Source organism: Ciona robusta, unplaced genomic scaffold, assembly GCF_009617815.1.
Source record: "Ciona robusta unplaced genomic scaffold, ASM961781v2 AP042743.1".
Lineage (NCBI taxonomy): Eukaryota > Metazoa > Chordata > Ascidiacea > Phlebobranchia > Cionidae > Ciona > Ciona robusta.
This window is the reverse complement of record NW_028323122.1, coordinates 60,145-80,592: the sequence shown is the minus strand read 5'-3', so window position 1 is coordinate 80,592 and position 20,448 is coordinate 60,145. Positions and strand designations below refer to the sequence as shown.

The window sequence follows — 20,448 nt, the reverse complement described above, 5'->3', positions numbered from 1 at the left end:
TATTAATTGTTCATTGTTACAGTTGTTGTACTTGTGAACCCGTTGCTGTGACAACCACTGCTATGACATCATCAGCCCCTATTGTGACATCATCAGCCCCTATTGTGACATCATCAACCCCTGTTGTCACATCATCAACCCCTATTATGACATCATCAGCATCCATTGTTACCACAACAGTGATGAGCAAAACCAGTGTTACCCCGTATTGTGATGACGCAATGGGTATGGAATCGGGGACAATTGACGATCAAGTTATTCATGCTTCGTCTTATTTACCCGGGAAAGAACCCCAGTATGCGAGGGTTAATCATGGGGGGTCATGGTCACCCAAGGAAGCCGACACCACCCCTTATTTGGAAGTTAGTTTCCTTCAAGTAACTGAGTTAACCGGCATTACAACACAAGGTGGCAGTGATGGGTCGTACGTGTCCGAGTATATGATTGAATACGCAACAATAAATGAGGTCACAATGTTTGCTGATTCGTTCGGGAATCCTATTGTGTTTCAAGGTAATTTTGATGTCATACAGCTATTAATTGACATTATTATGATGTCATACAGCTATTATTTAATAATATTATGTTGTCATACAGCTGTTATTTAATACAGGCAACAATGACGATTCAACCGTCCACAAAAATGAATTCCCTCATCCAATCAACGTGAAGCGTATTCGAATCTTTCCATTGTTGAGTAACAATGGCATCAGTTTGCGGATAGAACTTCATGGTTGCGGTCGAACAATCGAAACAACAACAAAGGTTGTCACGACAACTACCGATCCTGTGTCAACTGTCACTGGAGGCGTGTCAACTGTCACTGGGAGCGTGTCAACTGTCGGGGGCGTGTCAACTATTGTCACGGAAACCACGGAAATTGTAAAAGAAACAAACCCTGTGTTCACAACAAAAGAAACTCAGACTACAGGTAATTGTTATTATCAATATACGTCATTAACACACCCTGTTATATCAACATCAATATACGTCATTAACACACCCTGTTATATCTTCAACATCAATATACGTCATTAACACACCCTGTTATATCAACATCAATATACGTCATTAACACACCCTGTTATATCAACATCAATATACGTCATTAACACACCCTGTTATATCAACATCAATATACGTCATTAACACACCCTGTTATATCTTCAACATCAATATATGTCATTAACACACCCTGTTATATCTTCAACATCAATATACGTCATTAACACACCCTGTTATATGAACATCAATATACGTCATTAACACACCCTGTTATATCAACATCAATATACGTCATTAACACACCCTGTTATATCTTCAACATCAATATACGTCATTAACACACCCTGTTATATCAACATCAATATACGTCATTAACACACCCTGTTATATCTTCAACATCAATATACGTCATTAACACACCCTGTTATATCAACATCAATATACGTCATTAACACGCCCTGTTATATCAACATCAATATACGTCATTAACACACCCTGTTATATCTTCAACATCAATATACGTCATTAACACACCCTGTTATATCAACATCAATATACGTCATTAACACACCCTGTTATATCAACATCAATATACGTCATTAACACACCCTGTTATATCTTCAACATCAATATACGTCATTAACACACCCTGTTATATCAACATCAATATACGCCATTAACACACCCTGTTATATCTTCAACATCAATATACGTCATTAACACACCCTGTTATATCAACATCAATATACGTCATTAACACACCCTGTTATATCTTCAACATCAATATACGTCATTAACACACCCTGTTATATCAACATCAATATACGCCATTAACACACCCTGGTATATCTTCAACATCAATATACGTCATTAACACACCCTGTTATATCAACATCAATATACGTCATTAACACACCCTGTTATATCAACATCAATATACGTCATTAACACACCCTGTTATATCAACATCAATATACGTCATTAACACACCCTGTTATATCAACATCAATATACGCCATTAACACACCCTGGTATATCTTCAACATCAATATACGTCATTAACACACCCTGTTATATCAACATCAATATACGTCATTAACACACCCTGTTATATCAACATCAATATACGTCATTAACACACCCTGTTATATCAACATCAATATACGTCATTAACACACCCTGTTATATCTTCAACATCAATATACGTCATTAACACACCCTGTTATACCAACATCAATATACGTCATTAACACACCCTGTTATATCAACATCAATATACGTCATTAACACACCCTGTTATATCAACATCAATATACGTCATTAACACACCCTGTTATATCAACATCAATATACGTCATTAACACACCCTGTTATACCTTCAACATCAATATACGTCATTAACACACCCTGTTATATCAACATCAATATACGTCATTAGCACACCCTGTTATATCAACATCAATATACGTCATTAACACACCCTGTTATATCAACATCAATATACGTCATTAACACACCCTGTTATATCAACATCAATATACGTCATTAACACACCCTGTTATATCAACATCAATATACGTCATTAACACACCCTGTTATATCTTCAACATCAATATACGTCATTAACACACCCTGTTATATCAACATCAATATACGTCATTAACACACCCTGTTATATCTTCAACATCAATATACGTCATTAACACACCCTGTTATATCTTCAACATCAATATACGTCATTAACACACCCTGTTATATCAACATCAATATACGTCATTAACACACCCTGTTATATCAACATCAATATACGTCATTAACACACCCTGTTATATCTTCAACATCAATATACATCATTAACACACCCTGTTATATCTTCAACATCAATATACGTCATTAACACACCCTGTTATATCTTCAACATCAATATACATCATTAACACACCCTGTTATATCTTCAACATCAATATACATCATTAACACACCCTGTTATATCTTCAACATCAATATACGTCATTAACACACCCTGTTATATCTTCAACATCAATATACGTCATTAACACACCCTGTTATATCTTCAACATCAATATACGCCATTAACACACCCTGTTATATCAACATCAATATACGTCATTAACACGCCCTGTTATATCTTCAACATCAATATACGTCATTAACACACCCTGTTATATCAACATCAATATACGTCATTAACACACCCTGTTATATCAACATCAATATACGTCATTAACACACCCTGTTATATCTTCAACATCAATATACGCCATTAACACACCCTGTTATATCAACATCAATATACGTCATTAACACACCCTGTTATATCTTCAACATCAATATACGTCATTAACACACCCTGTTATATCTTCAACATCAATATACGCCATTAACACACCCTGTTATATCAACATCAATATACGTCATTAACACACCCTGTTATATCTTCAACATCAATATACGCCATTAACACACCCTGTTATATCAACATCAATATACGTCATTAACACACCCTGTTATATCTTCAACATCAATATACGTCATTAACACACCCTGTTATATCAACATCAATATACGTCATTAACACACCCTGTTATATCAACATCAATATACGTCATTAACACACCCTGTTATATCTTCAACATCAATATACGCCATTAACACACCCTGTTATATCAACATCAATATACGTCATTAACACACCCTGTTATATCTTCAACATCAATATACGTCATTAACACACCCTGTTATATCTTCAACATCAATATACGCCATTAACACACCCTGTTATATCAACATCAATATACGTCATTAACACACCCTGTTATATCAACATCAATATACGCCATTAACACACCCTGTTATATCTTCAACATCAATATACGTCATTAACACACCCTGTTATATCTTCAACATCAATATACGTCATTAACACACCCTGTTATATCTTCAACATCAATATACGCCATTAACACACCCTGTTATATCAACATCAATATACGTCATTAACACACCCTGTTATATCTTCAACATCAATATACGTCATTAACACACCCTGTTATATCTTCAACATCAATATACGTCATTAACACACCCTGTTATATCAACATCAATATACGTCATTAACACACCCTGTTATATCTTCAACATCAATATACGTCATTAACACACCCTGTTATATGAACATCAATATACGTCATTAACACACCCTGTTATATCTTCAACATCAATATACGTCATTAACACACCCTGTTATATCAACATCAATATACGTCATTAACACACCCTGTTATATCTTCAACATCAATATACGTCATTAACACACCCTGTTATATCAACATCAATATACGTCATTAACACACCCTGTTATATCTTCAACATCAATATACGTCATTAACACACCCTGTTATATCAACATCAATATACGTCATTAAACACCCTGTTATATCTTCAACATCAATATACGTCATTAACACACCCTGTTATATCAACATCAATATACGCCATTAACACACCCTGTTATATCAACATCAATATACGTCATTAACACACCCTGTTATATCTTCAACATCAATATACGTCATTAACACACCCTGTTATATCAACATCAATATACGCCATTAACACACCCTGTTATATCTTCAACATCAATATACGTCATTAACACACCCTGTTATATCTTCAACATCAATATACGTCATTAACACACCCTGTTATATCAACATCAATATACGTCATTAACACACCCTGTTATATCTTCAACATCAATATACGTCATTAACACACCCTGTTATATCAACATCAATATACGTCATTAACACGCCCTGTTATATCTTCAACATCAATATACGTCATTAACACACCCTGTTATATCAACATCAATATACGTCATTAACACACCCTGTTATATCAACATCAATATACGTCATTAACACACCCTGTTATATCTTCAACATCAATATACGCCATTAACACACCCTGTTATATCAACATCAATATACGTCATTAACACACCCTGTTATATCTTCAACATCAATATACGTCATTAACACACCCTGTTATATCTTCAACATCAATATACGCCATTAACACACCCTGTTATATCAACATCAATATACGTCATTAACACACCCTGTTATATCTTCAACATCAATATACGCCATTAACACACCCTGTTATATCAACATCAATATACGTCATTAACACACCCTGTTATATCTTCAACATCAATATACGTCATTAACACACCCTGTTATATCTTCAACATCAATATACGCCATTAACACACCCTGTTATATCAACATCAATATACGTCATTAACACACCCTGTTATATCTTCAACATCAATATACGTCATTAACACACCCTGTTATATCTTCAACATCAATATACGCCATTAACACACCCTGTTATATCAACATCAATATACGTCATTAACACACCCTGTTATATCTTCAACATCAATATACGCCATTAACACACCCTGTTATATCAACATCAATATACGTCATTAACACACCCTGTTATATCTTCAACATCAATATACGTCATTAACACACCCTGTTATATCAACATCAATATACGTCATTAACACACCCTGTTATATCAACATCAATATACGTCATTAACACACCCTGTTATATCTTCAACATCAATATACGCCATTAACACACCCTGTTATATCAACATCAATATACGTCATTAACACACCCTGTTATATCTTCAACATCAATATACGTCATTAACACACCCTGTTATATCTTCAACATCAATATACGCCATTAACACACCCTGTTATATCAACATCAATATACGTCATTAACACACCCTGTTATATCAACATCAATATACGCCATTAACACACCCTGTTATATCTTCAACATCAATATACGTCATTAACACACCCTGTTATATCTTCAACATCAATATACGTCATTAACACACCCTGTTATATCTTCAACATCAATATACGCCATTAACACACCCTGTTATATCAACATCAATATACGTCATTAACACACCCTGTTATATCTTCAACATCAATATACGTCATTAACACACCCTGTTATATCTTCAACATCAATATACGTCATTAACACACCCTGTTATATCAACATCAATATACGTCATTAACACACCCTGTTATATCTTCAACATCAATATACGTCATTAACACACCCTGTTATATGAACATCAATATACGTCATTAACACACCCTGTTATATCTTCAACATCAATATACGTCATTAACACACCCTGTTATATCAACATCAATATACGTCATTAACACACCCTGTTATATCTTCAACATCAATATACGTCATTAACACACCCTGTTATATCAACATCAATATACGTCATTAACACACCCTGTTATATCTTCAACATCAATATACGTCATTAACACACCCTGTTATATCAACATCAATATACGTCATTAACACACCCTGTTATATCTTCAACATCAATATACGTCATTAACACACCCTGTTATATCAACATCAATATACGCCATTAACACACCCTGTTATATCAACATCAATATACGTCATTAACACACCCTGTTATATCTTCAACATCAATATACGTCATTAACACACCCTGTTATATCAACATCAATATACGCCATTAACACACCCTGTTATATCTTCAACATCAATATACGTCATTAACACACCCTGTTATATCTTCAACATCAATATACGTCATTAACACACCCTGTTATATCAACATCAATATACGTCATTAACACACCCTGTTATATCTTCAACATCAATATACGTCATTAACACACCCTGTTATATCAACATCAATATACGTCATTAACACACCCTGTTATATCTTCAACATCAATATACGTCATTAACACACCCTGTTATATCTTCAACATCAATATACGTCATTAACACACCCTGTTATATCAACATCAATATACGTCATTAACACACCCTGTTATATCTTCAACATCAATATACGTCATTAACACACCCTGTTATATCAACATCAATATACGTCATTAACACACCCTGTTATATCTTCAACATCAATATACGTCATTAACACACCCTGTTATACCAACATCAATATACGTCATTAACACACCCTGTTATATCTTCAACATCAATATACGTCATTAACACACCCTGTTATATCAACATCAATATACGTCATTAACACACCCTGTTATATCAACATCAATATACGTCATTAACACACCCTGTTATACCAACATCAATATACGTCATTAACACACCCTGTTATATCAACATCAATATACGTCATTAACACACCCTGTTATACCAACATCAATATACGTCATTAACACACCCTGTTATATCTTCAACATCAATATACGTCATTAACACACCCTGTTATATCAACATCAATATACGTCATTAACACACCCTGTTATATCTTCAACATCAATATACGTCATTAACACACCCTGTTATATCAACATCAATATACGTCATTAACACACCCTGTTATATCTTCAACATCAATATACGTCATTAACACACCCTGTTATACCAACATCAATATACGTCATTAACACACCCTGTTATATCTTCAACATCAATATACGTCATTAACACACCCTGTTATATCAACATCAATATACGTCATTAACACACCCTGTTATATCTTCAACATCAATATACGTCATTAACACACCCTGTTATATCTTCAACATCAATATATGTCATTAACACACCCTGTTATATCAACATCAATATAAGTCATTAACACACCCTGTTATATCAACATCAATATACGTCATTAACACACCCTGTTATATCAACATCAATATACGTCATTAACACACCCTGTTATATCTTCAACATCAATATACGTCATTAACACACCCTGTTATATCAACATCAATATACGTCATTAACACACCCTGTTATACCTTCAACATCAATATACGTCATTAACACACCCTGTTATATCTTCAACATCAATATACGCCATTAACACACCCTGTTATATCAACATCAATATACGTCATTAACACACCCTGTTATATCAACATCAATATACGTCATTAACACACCCTGTTATATCTTCAACATCAATATACGTCATTAACACACCCTGTTATATCTTCAACATCAATATACGTCATTAACACACCCTGTTATATCAACATCAATATACGTCATTAACACACCCTGTTATATCTTCAACATCAATATACGTCATTAACACACCCTGTTATATCAACATCAATATACGTCATTAACACACCCTGTTATATCTTCAACATCAATATACGTCATTAACACACCCTGTTATATCAACATCAATATACGTCATTAACACACCCTGTTATATCAACATCAATATACGCCATTAACACACCCTGTTATATCAACATCAATATACGTCATTAACACACCCTGTTATATCTTCAACATCAATATACGTCATTAACACACCCTGTTATATCTTCAACATCAATATACGTCATTAACACACCCTGTTATATCTTCAACATCAATTTACGTCATTAACACACCCTGTTATATCTTCAACATCAATATACGTCATTAACACACCCTGTTATACCAACATCAATATACGCCATTAACACACCCTGTTATATCAACATCAATATACGCCATTAACACACCCTGTTATATCAACATCAATATACGTCATTAACACACCCTGTTATATCAACATCAATATACGCCATTAACACACCCTGTTATATCTTCAACATCAATATACGTCATTAACACACCCTGTTATATCTTCAACATCAATATACGTCATTAACACACCCTGTTATATCTTCAACATCAATATACGCCATTAACACACCCTGTTATATCTTTAACATCAATATACGTCATTAACACACCCTGTTATATCAACATCAATATACGTCATTAACACACCCTGTTATATCAACATCAATATACGTCATTAACACACCCTGTTATACCAACATCAATATACGCCATTAACACACCCTGTTATATCAACATCAATATACGTCATTAACACACCCTGTTATATCAACATCAATATACGTCATTAACACACCCTGTTATATCAACATCAATATACGCCATTAACACACCCTGTTATATCTTCAACATCAATATACGTCATTAACACACCCTGTTATATCTTCAACATCAATATACGTCATTAACACACCCTGTTATATCAACATCAATATACGCCATTAACACACCCTGTTATATCTTCAACATCAATATACGTCATTAACACACCCTGTTATATCAACATCAATATACGTCATTAACACACCCTGTTATATCAACATCAATATACGTCATTAACACACCCTGTTATATCAACATCAATATACGTCATTAACACACCCTGTTATATCTTCAACATCAATATACGTCATTAACACACCCTGTTATATCTTCAACATCAATATACGCCATTAACACACCCTGTTATATCTTCAACATCAATATACGTCATTAACACACCCTGTTATATGAACATCAATATACGTCATTAACACACCCTGTTATATCAACATCAATATACGTCATTAACACACCCTGTTATATCTTCAACATCAATATACGTCATTAACACACCCTGTTATATCTTCAACATCAATATTTGTCATTAACACACCTTGTTATATCTTCAACATCAATATACGTCATTAACACACCCTGTTATATCTTCAACATCAATATACGTCATTAACACACCCTGTTATATCTTCAACATCAATATACATCATTAACACACCCTGTTATATCAACATCAATATACGTCATTAACACACCCTGTTATATCTTCAACATCAATATACGTCATTAACACACCCTGTTATATCTTCAACATCAATATACGTCATTAACACACCCTGTTATATCAACATCAATATACGTCATTAACACACCCTGTTATATCCTCAACGACAGTGATTGAAACCAGCAGCAGCACAACTAAAACTTCGACCCCTGAGGTTTGTACTGAATTGATGGAAGAAGGGTCATCAATTACACCGACGGCTACATTCACAGCTTCATCAACCAACTTTAACACAACCCCTGATAATGGAAGATTGGGGTCAGATGGGGTTTGGAAACCGGCCATGGATGTCTCTGGGCAATATCTACAGGTTTAACATTGCTGTCATATATTGTGATTTAAAACAACTGTGACGGAGTAATCCATATATGGTGGCCCATCGTTATCACTTAAAAACTCCATTTTTTTATATCTGTTTTAAACTTCTTATTATTTATTTTCTTTTCATTTTTGTTTAAATTTATTTTCTTTTTTTTTAATATAAAAAATACCTCTTTTTCTAATTTAAAAAAAATTAAAAAAACAATTGGCAGTCTTAAATATAAAGTTTGATTTGGAAAAAATATTTTTTACTTAAAAAAAATCCATAAAATAGTGCTTTTTAAATTTTTTGTATTTTTATTGGAGAATATAATTTATTTTTATGTAATTTAAAAAATGTTTATAAAATAAAATTTTGATTAAAAATATAAGATGAACAGCCTCTGACCGATAGAACAATGTACCAACAATGTGAATAGCAACGCTACCCGGCTACGTCAAATAGATGTCGAATGACCAAACGAGTGTACATTTTAACAAATCAAATTTTTTAAAATAATTTGAATAAATATTATATACTTTTTTTAAAATTTAAAAATTTAAGTAAAAAGGGAATTGATTCAATTTTTTTTTTAATTAAATATTTTAATGTTTTCTTTCAATTTATATTTTAATTGTATATACAAAAAGTTGATTTAAAAAGAATATAACAGGTTATGTTTTCTAATAAATTTCGAAAATTTAAATTTTGTTTTTAAATCTAATTTTTATTTTATATATTAAATATAATGTGTTTTTTAATTTGCACATTTTATTTAAAAAAATATGATTTTTAACAAGAAACAAAAAAAAATAGGAATTTTAATCAATGGCCACGGCGTCCTCTGTATTGCCTTCATCAGGGTTAACAATTAAAGCTTAATGTGTTGGTTGATCAACAAAGTTTCACATAGGTTGACTTCAAACAACCTGTGGTGGTGGTGTCATTATTGCTGCAAGGTGGAACTGAGGGGTGGGTGTCAAAGTTTTCCATCCAAAGCAGTAAAGATGGCGAGGAATGGATGGAAGTTGACGCTGCTGGCCTTTCTCATAACCCTCTTGTGTTTAGAGGGAATTCGGACAATGAAAATATTATAGAGGTAATTGTATGATTGTGAGTAATAATCATGTGATTGTGAGTGATAATCATGTGATTGTGAGTAATAATCATGTGATTGTGAGTAATAATCATGTGATTGTGAGTAATAATCATGTGATTGTGAGTGATAATCATGTGATTGTGAGTAATAATCATGTGATTGTGAGTAATAATCATGTGATTGTGGGTAATAATCATGTGATTGTGAGTAATAATCATATGATTGTGAGTGATAATCATGTGATTGTGAGTAATAATCATGTGATTGTGAGTAATAATCATGTGATTGTGAGTAATAATCATGTGATTGTGAGTAATAATCATGTGATTGTGAGTAATAATCATGTGATTGTGAGTAATAATCATGTGATTGTGAGTAATAATCATGTGATTGTGAGTAATAATCATGTGATTGTGAGTAATAATCATGTGATTGTGAGTAATAATCATGTGATTGTGAGTAATAATCATGTGATTGTGAGTAATAATCATGTGATTGTGGGTAATAATCATGTGATTGTGAGTAATAATCATGTGATTGTGAGTAATAATCATGTGATTGTGAGTAATAATCATATGATTGTGAGTGATAATCATGTGATTGTGGGTAATAATCATGTGATTGTGAGTAATAATCATGTGATTGTGGGTAATAATCATGTGATTGTGAGTAATAATCATGTGATTGTGAGTAATAATCATGTGATTGTGAGTAATAATCATGTGATTGTGAGTGATAATCATGTGATTGTGAGTAATAATCATGTGATTGTGAGTAATAATCATGTGATTGTGAGTAATAATCATGTGATTGTGAGTAATAATCATGTGATTGTGAGTAATAATCATGTGATTGTGGGTAATAATCATATGATTGTGAGTGATAATCATGTGATTGTGGGTAATAATCATGTGATTGTGAGTAATAATCATGTGACTGTGAGTAATAATCATGTGATTGTGGGTAATAATCATGTGATTGTGAGTAATAATCATGTGATTGTGGGTAATAATCATGTGATTGTGGGTAATAATCATGTGATTGTGAGTAATAATCATGTGATTGTGAGTAATAATCATGTGATTGTGAGTAATAATCATGTGATTGTGAGTAATAATCATGTGATTGTGAGTAATAATCATGTGATTGTGAGTAATAATCATGTGATTGTGGGTGATAATCATGTGATTGTGAGTAATAATCATGTGATTGTGAGTAATAATCATGTGATTGTGAGTAATCCCACATTTTAAGGTAAATCTTCCATTTGCTTTGGAAACCTCAGCGGTGCGTGTTATAGCATTAGCTTGGCATCAGCATATTATGTTAAAGTTGGATGTGATCGGATGTTTCAGAGAAGTTGAAACAGCGACTGTTGAAACGACAACGACCACCGTGGTTTATTTATCAACAAGCGAACCTGTAAGTTTTAATGAATATTTGTTTGAATGTAACTAAATATTCCTAAAAAAATCAGTCGACCACACCCGGTGTTACCGAGGTGAAAACAACCAAGCATGTGCAACCAACTGAAACCACCATCATTGTGACATCACCATATGGAACAACAGATACTGTGACGCAACAATCAACAAATGTTGAACCAGAAACAACAACAACTTTCATGGAAACAACAAATATTCCAGCAATTAACGCAACTACTGGTAAGTGTACCTGGCGTAGCTCGATAGTGCCGTCGCTTGCTACTGAATACTTTTGTAGATAACAGGGAACTTTATTACAGGTGAGTCCTCAACCACATCGAAGGTATATCGGTCCACCTCGGTAATGACAACGACAACCATGGAAGACACAACGATTCAACTTTGTGATGAACCCATGGATTTGGAAGAGGTTGCTCGTGACAACGGAATTACTGCGTCTTCATCCAAACCAAACCAAAGCCCTGATGACGTCATAATGACAAACAATCGATCATCGTCATGGTCACCTAACGATGATGACGTCACTCCTTACATAGAAATCATATTTCCATCACTTATCAAAATAACATCTCTCATTACACAAGGTGGCGGCAACGGGCAGTTTGTTTCAAAGTTTTCACTTCAAACTTCCCCAAGTGATGCCAATGAGCTAACTGACGTGATAATCAACAATGACGAAGTTGAATTGTTTGATGGAAACACTGATGACGTCACAGTGACACAACATCCATTCCCCATCCCCCTAGTTGCCATGGTAATAAGGATCTACCCAATCAAAACAACACCCGACGCAAAGGTCAGTTTAAGGCTTGAGGTTCGTGGGTGTTTGGTGGGATCCGAACCCACTACCCCTGTGACCATTGAAACAACCAAGCAACAAGTCACCACTGTTACCCAACCCATTGATACAACTATCACGCAACCAACCACTATAAGCCCAACAGAAGTTTCGAATCAAACTGTGAACAAAGTCACAACAACAACAACTGTTGTCACCCCGATCCAAACTAATGAGGCAACAACAACCACGAGTGTAACTGCTCCAGTAAGAACAACAACAGTGGTTGTAACAAATGAAATGGAAACATCAGCTTTGACAACAACAGGTGTTCCACCAGGAGTATGCGATGAACCGATGGGATTGGCTTATTCACCTGAAATAATTGGGCCAAATATACAAGTGTCGAGCAACCATGAACAAAGCGAGAGTGTAAGATTGAACTATGTTGATGAAGACAACGTACCAGTGGTGTGGAAACCAAGTGTTGAAGATACAAATCCATGGGTTGTTGTGGTGTTTAAACAACCAGTGTTCGTAACATCCATTGTTTTGCAAGGATCTGTACTTGATGGATCGTATGTTTCAACTTTTACCTTACAATATTCAACGAATGAAGGAGTTACTTGGATAACTGTGGATGACAATGAAGAGAATGTGAAGCATTTCGTTAAAGATTCATCTTCACAAAGCATAATCAAACTACCAACCCCATTAAGCCTGGTAACTTCATTGAAGGTAAACCCACAAACATGGAACCAATTTTCTTCCCTTCAACTAGAGGTTAGAGGTTGTTACAAAGTTGTGACTACCACCACTTCCAAGAGTGTCACCACCGAAGTTACCACTGAAGCACCAACAACCCATAAAACAACAACCCATGAAACAACGAAACCTGGATTAATAACAACCCCTCCACCTACTCCACCGCCATCAATTCCTACCACAATCTTTTCCAAGTTTACAACAAGACCATCCCAAACGACCACCAGCGTCGGCGGGCCATCCCAAACGACCACAAGTGTCGGCGGGCCATCCCAAACGACCACCAGCGTCGGCGGGCCATCCCAAACGACCACCGGTGTTGACGGACTATCCCAAACGACCACCAGCGCCGGCGGGCCATCCCAAACGACCACCACCGCCGCCGGGCCATCCCAAACGACCACCAGCGTCGGCGGGCCATCCCAAACGACCACTGGTGTTGGCGGACCATTCCAAACGACCACCAGCGCGGGCGGGCCATCCCAAACGACCACCGGTGTTGGCGGGCCATCCCAAACGACCACCAGCGACGGCGGGCCATCCCAAACGACCCCCAGTGTAGGCGAACCATCCCAAACGACCACCAGCGTCGGTGGGCCAACCCAAACGACCACCAGTGTAGGCGGGCCATCCCAAACGACCACCAGCGCCGGCGGGCCATCCCAAACGACCACCAGTGTAGGCGAACCATCCCAAACGACCACCAGCGCCGGCGGGCCATCCCAAACGACCACCAGTGTAGGCGGACCATCCCAAACGACCACCAGCGCCGGCGGGCCATCCCAAACGACCACCAGCGTCGGCGGGCCATCCCAAACGACCACCAGCGTCGGCGGGCCATCCCAAACGACCACCGGTGTTGGCGGACCATTCCAAACGACCACCAGCGCGGGCGGGCCATCCCAAACGACCACTGGTGTTGGCGGGCCATCCCAAACGACCACCGGTGTTGGCGGGCCATCCCAAACGACCACCAGTGTAGGCGAACCATCCCAAACGACCACCAGCGCCGGCGGGCCATCCCAAACGACCACCAGTGTAGGCGAACCATCCCAAACGACCACCAGCGCCGGCGGGCCATCCCAAACGACCACTGGTGTTGACGGGCCATCCCAAACGACCACCGGTGTTGGCGGGCCATCCCAAACGACCAACAGCGCGGGCGGGCCATCCCAAACGACCACTGGTGTTGGCGGGCCATCCCAAACGACCACCGGTGTTGGCGGGCCATCCCAAACGACCACCAGTGTAGGCGAACCATCCCAAACGACCACCAGCGCCGGCGGGCCATCCCAAACGACCACCAGTGTAGGCGAACCATCCCAAACGACCACCGGTGTTGACGGACTATCCCAAACGACCACCAGCGCCGGCGGGCCATCCCAAACGACCACCACCGCCGCCGGGCCATCCCAAACGACCACCAGCGTCGGCGGGCCATCCCAAACGACCACTGGTGTTGGCGGACCATTCCAAACGACCACCAGCGCGGGCGGGCCATCCCAAACGACCACCGGTGTTGGCGGGCCATCCCAAACGACCACCAGCGCCGGCGGGCCATCCCAAACGACCACCACCGCCGCCGGGCCATCCCAAACGACCACCAGCGCCGGCGGGCCATCCCAAACGACCACCAGCGCCGGCGGGCCATCCCAAACGACCACCAGCGTCGGCGGGCCATCCCAAACGACCACCGGTGTTGGCGGACCATTCCAAACGACCACCAGCGCGGGCGGGCCATCCCAAACGACCACCGGTGTTGGCGGGCCATCCCAAACGACCACCAGTGTAGGCGAACCATCCCAAACGACAACCAGCGCCGGCGGGCCATCCCAAACGACCACCAGTGTAGGAGAACCATCCCAAACCACCACCGGCGTCGGCGGGCCATTCCAAACGACCACCAGTGTAGGCGAACCATCCCAAACCACCACCGGCGTCGGCGGGCCACCCCAAACGACCACCAGCGCCGGCGGGCCATCCCAAACGACCACCAGCGCCGGCGGGCCATCCCAAACGACCACCAGCGCCGGCGGGCCATCTCAAACGACCACCATGGCTTTACAAACAACAACTACAAACAAACAGTCAACTACAGTTTATACAACTCGAGGTAAATTGTTGTTTTCAAGATTTAACTTCCTTGAATAACTTTAATGTTTCTCCAGGTATTTGTGATGATGATATGACACCTCATGAAGCAGACCAAATGTCAGCAAGTTCCCACAAAGTTGGTCGTGAAGCTTTCGCCTCCAGGTTTGGGGATGAGTCATCATGGTCTCCACTTGATGACGATGTTGAGCCTTACCTTGAAATAATCTTTCCAACCCTTCTAACAATCACCCACATTCGGACACAAGGGGGTAACGGCGAGTTTGTTCCAAACTTTATGATCAAATATTCAAATAAAGATGGTTTGGTTTTCATTGAAGAAACAATCCAAATGGATTCCCCAGAAGGAAGCTTTAACAAACAAGTTCCTAAAGTTTTCTCTGGAAACAGAGATGATCAAAACGTTAAAGTGAATGTGATATCCCCGACAGACATGAACACCATCAGAATCTTTCCTATCAGGACGAATGGCAAGCCGATGAGTTTGAACATTGAACTGGTTGGTTGCAATCCATTGTCGCTCACAACTATCCCCGTCACCGTGGAAACATCAATGACAACCATAGAAATAACAACAACACCCGAGATAGCAACCATGGCATCAACCAAAGAGACGACAACGATCATCAGTGAAACCACATCACCAATCGAACCATCAACAAGTTACCCATCATCAACAACAGCAACAACAACAGTGGTGAAATCTACCAGCATATCTCAACCCACAACCAACGTTCATGCCACCCAACCCACAACATGCGATGAGAATATGGGCCTTGAATGGAAAGCAACTAAGAATATTGGTGGACCCCGATTATCAGCTTCGAGTAACCAACCATTGGGTGTGGGGGGTAAGCTTAACTCTCCAACTCCTTGGATAGCAAGCGTTGACAACCAACAAAGTGGGGGTGTTTGGATACAAGTTGATTTTAATGACGTGGTTTATGTTCATGGAATTATTACACAAGGTGGTGGTTCAGATATGTATGTGACCGATTATTACGTAGATTATCTTCGTAATGGTGGGGGATGGGAACCAGCTTTATCCTCGGATAATTCGCTTTTGTTCTCTGCTAACTATGACGTAACAAGCGTTGTTATGAACACGTTAATAGAACCTGTGATGACGTCATCAATCCGTATCAAACCGATATCTTGGAACAAAGAGCCGGCCCTTCGGTTCGATCTCACTGGGTGTTTAATGGGTGAAACATTAACGACTGTTGTCATGGAAACAACAGAGGAAGTCGTCATGACAACCGACGCCGAAGTGACAACCACCAAATACGTTGCACCTACGACAACTTTCGTGACTTCGGTTCCTGTTGGAAATATGACATCACAATCAACACCTGTTAGAGCGTCATCAACACCATCATCATCCACCATTATGACATCACCATCCAACCCTGTAACAACGCATGAAGTTGTTCAAACTTCTCCCATAATATCAACAACAACAACAACAACAGCCGATGTTTCAACAGGTTTAGTTTGCACTTCATGTTTATCTTGAATTTACTCATATATTTGCAGGGATTTGCAACGAACCAATGACTGAATATTTTGTTGAATCCTATTCATCATCATCGCACGAGAAGGATCGAGAAAGTTTTAAATCCTCGCTGAATGTTCCTGGTTCGTGGGCACCAACCGTGGGTGACAACAAACCTTATTTGCAAATCATGTTTACAACTCCAGTCATTATGACTTCATTGGTAACAAAGGGTGATGACAATGGAGGTTATGTCGAACAATTCACATTGATGACGTCAAAAACTACCATTGATAAACTCGATGATGTAATAAATGATGACTCCATAGAAGCAACAAAGGTATTTTGAATCAATAAAATGTTTTTTTGAAATTAATTTTCTCGTGTTTAGGTATTTGAAGGAAATACAGATGATACGTCATTGGCTGAAAATATTTTGAATGAACCAATGAAAGTGAAGATACTTCGATTATATCCAATCAACTCTTTAGTTGAGGTTGGGCTTAATATTGAGGTTCGTGGGTGCGCGGAATCCACCACACCCATGGTTGTTGACACCACTGTTGTTGTTGTTGTTTCAACTACTCCAGTATCTGGTGGCAATCAAACAACAACAGAAACAACAACAACGACAACAACAACACCGTTGGTTCCAGTAAGCACAAACATAGCAACTACAACTTCTGTGACAACTGAAAAGTTGGTTGAGGTTTCAACAACTAAAGCTACGAACCCTGAAACAACGACAACTGTGGAAAAATGTGAAGACGAGATGATTGTACTCACTCAGTATAAAGGTAGCATTGTTAAGTGATGTTAGTTTTTTGTGTTAAATTATTGTATGCAGGCGTGCCGATTCCAACCTCTGTTTACTCTGCATCAACCAACAGTGATGTTGCAACAAACGCCAAAGTTGATTTCCAAGTCGCAATCAACCCTGAAGCAACCTCAGTGTTGGAGTTAAACACATGGGAGGCAGATATTAATGATAAACGTCCTTATGTTCAAGTTGACTTCATGAGCCCTGTGACAGTGATGCAGCTACTAACACAAGGAAGCATTAATGTCGGGAAGTGGAGCACTTCTGTCTTTGTTCAGTATACTGTTCAACCAAAAACGTTGGATAGGAATTGGGAGTTTGTCCAAGAAATGAATTCACATTCACCAATGGTATGTTTACCCAGTGACTCTTTTTATTGCTTATTTCCATTCTGTGTTGGTTTATTTAATTTATTCTTCGCTGCTGTATTTCAAGAGATAAATAAATATTATGTTACATTTATTGCTCTATCTGATAGTTGTTTGTTCCAGGTGTTTGAAGCGAACGCAAACGACAGGACCGCTGTCATTAACGTGTTCCCCCACGCTTTGGATGATGTATTCGCTATTAGGGTGATTCCCCGTACATGGGTAGGAGGGAAATCCCCAGCACTTAGGGTTGATTTGATTGGTTGTTTTAAAGTAACGGACATAACAACTGTGAAGACAGTTTCAACCACAAGTAGTGGAGGGCATGTGTTCACAACCGTCATACCAACTACAAACATTGTAAGTGGTATCTCATCTTGACGTTTCAGATGATTCATAATATTTCCACTTAGGTTGATTCAACATCAACATTATACGAGATCAGCACCACCAGGAATGACCACCCAAGCATCACTACCAAAGTTGTAACGACTACCATCGCATCTTCTACTTTAAGTGAAACAACAACCCGCACAATGACATCAACCAGCAACGCACCAACCCCATATACATCTGTCATGACCACAACACTAAACACACCATTAGTTGGATCAACAACAGCAGGTATTTTGGTTGATGTTTCACCCAAATACTGGATTGATCTTGTTTGTTTCAATTACATTAACTCTCAAATATTTGCTTTGTTTATTAAATTTAAACAAATATTCCCCAGCAATTTGCGTTAAACCGATGGGAATGGAAGATCACGTGATCCCAGATTCATCTATTGTATCATCAACTCACAAAGTTGGCAGCGAAGCTCGTTTTGCTCGAATATCAAACGAAAGATCTTGGTCCCCATTACTTGAAGATCCATCTCCATATTTGGAAGTCCATTTCGACAATCTTGTCCAAATAACTTCGGTTCTCACCCAAGGGGGAGTGGACGGCAACTTTGTTCCAAACTATAAATTACAATACCTCATTGAAAATAAATTCATTGAAGTGGTAACCCTCTTCCAAGGCAACCAAGATCATTCAACAATCCACGAGAACGTTCTAACTCAACCAATCTTAGCCAAAGTTGTTAGAATACTACCAATTCGTGGGAATAATGAACAAGAAATAAGTTTAAGGGTTGAGTTTCACGGATGTTTAAAAACAACCATCACAACACCCGTAGCAACAATACCCCTAGCAACAACTGCACCCACCACCATTACAACAACAGTTGGTGGTAAAGTAACTGAAGAACAAACAACGAAAGTTGGGGCGACCACAGGTTTGGTTACAACGACAGTTCATCCGTCTAAGACAACTCTTCATGTTGTATCTATACCTTCAACATCAAACAACCCACAAACAACTTTACCCCCATGTTTGGTGAGTGTTGACTTTCAGATGTTTATGCTAGATTGGTTTACAAGA

General features: G+C 38.2%; 1 protein-coding gene across 1 annotated transcript in view; it reads left to right on the top strand.

The window, feature by feature from the left end:
- LOC149723762 (uncharacterized) overlaps nt 1-20,448 on the top strand; it is a 57,270-nt gene that overhangs the window by 18,435 nt on the left and 18,387 nt on the right. Inside the window, exons 33-46 of the mRNA XM_089893443.1 lie at nt 23-513; nt 614-931; nt 9,948-10,147; nt 11,052-11,237; nt 12,492-12,659; nt 12,715-12,901; nt 12,982-16,338; nt 16,394-17,824; nt 17,874-18,172; nt 18,224-18,629; nt 18,680-19,002; nt 19,144-19,380; nt 19,434-19,644; nt 19,754-20,403. Coding sequence (XP_089749569.1) covers nt 23-513; nt 614-931; nt 9,948-10,147; nt 11,052-11,237; nt 12,492-12,659; nt 12,715-12,901; nt 12,982-16,338; nt 16,394-17,824; nt 17,874-18,172; nt 18,224-18,629; nt 18,680-19,002; nt 19,144-19,380; nt 19,434-19,644; nt 19,754-20,403 — 8,464 coding nt within the window. The remainder of the gene's footprint in view (nt 1-22; nt 514-613; nt 932-9,947; nt 10,148-11,051; nt 11,238-12,491; nt 12,660-12,714; nt 12,902-12,981; nt 16,339-16,393; nt 17,825-17,873; nt 18,173-18,223; nt 18,630-18,679; nt 19,003-19,143; nt 19,381-19,433; nt 19,645-19,753; nt 20,404-20,448) is intronic.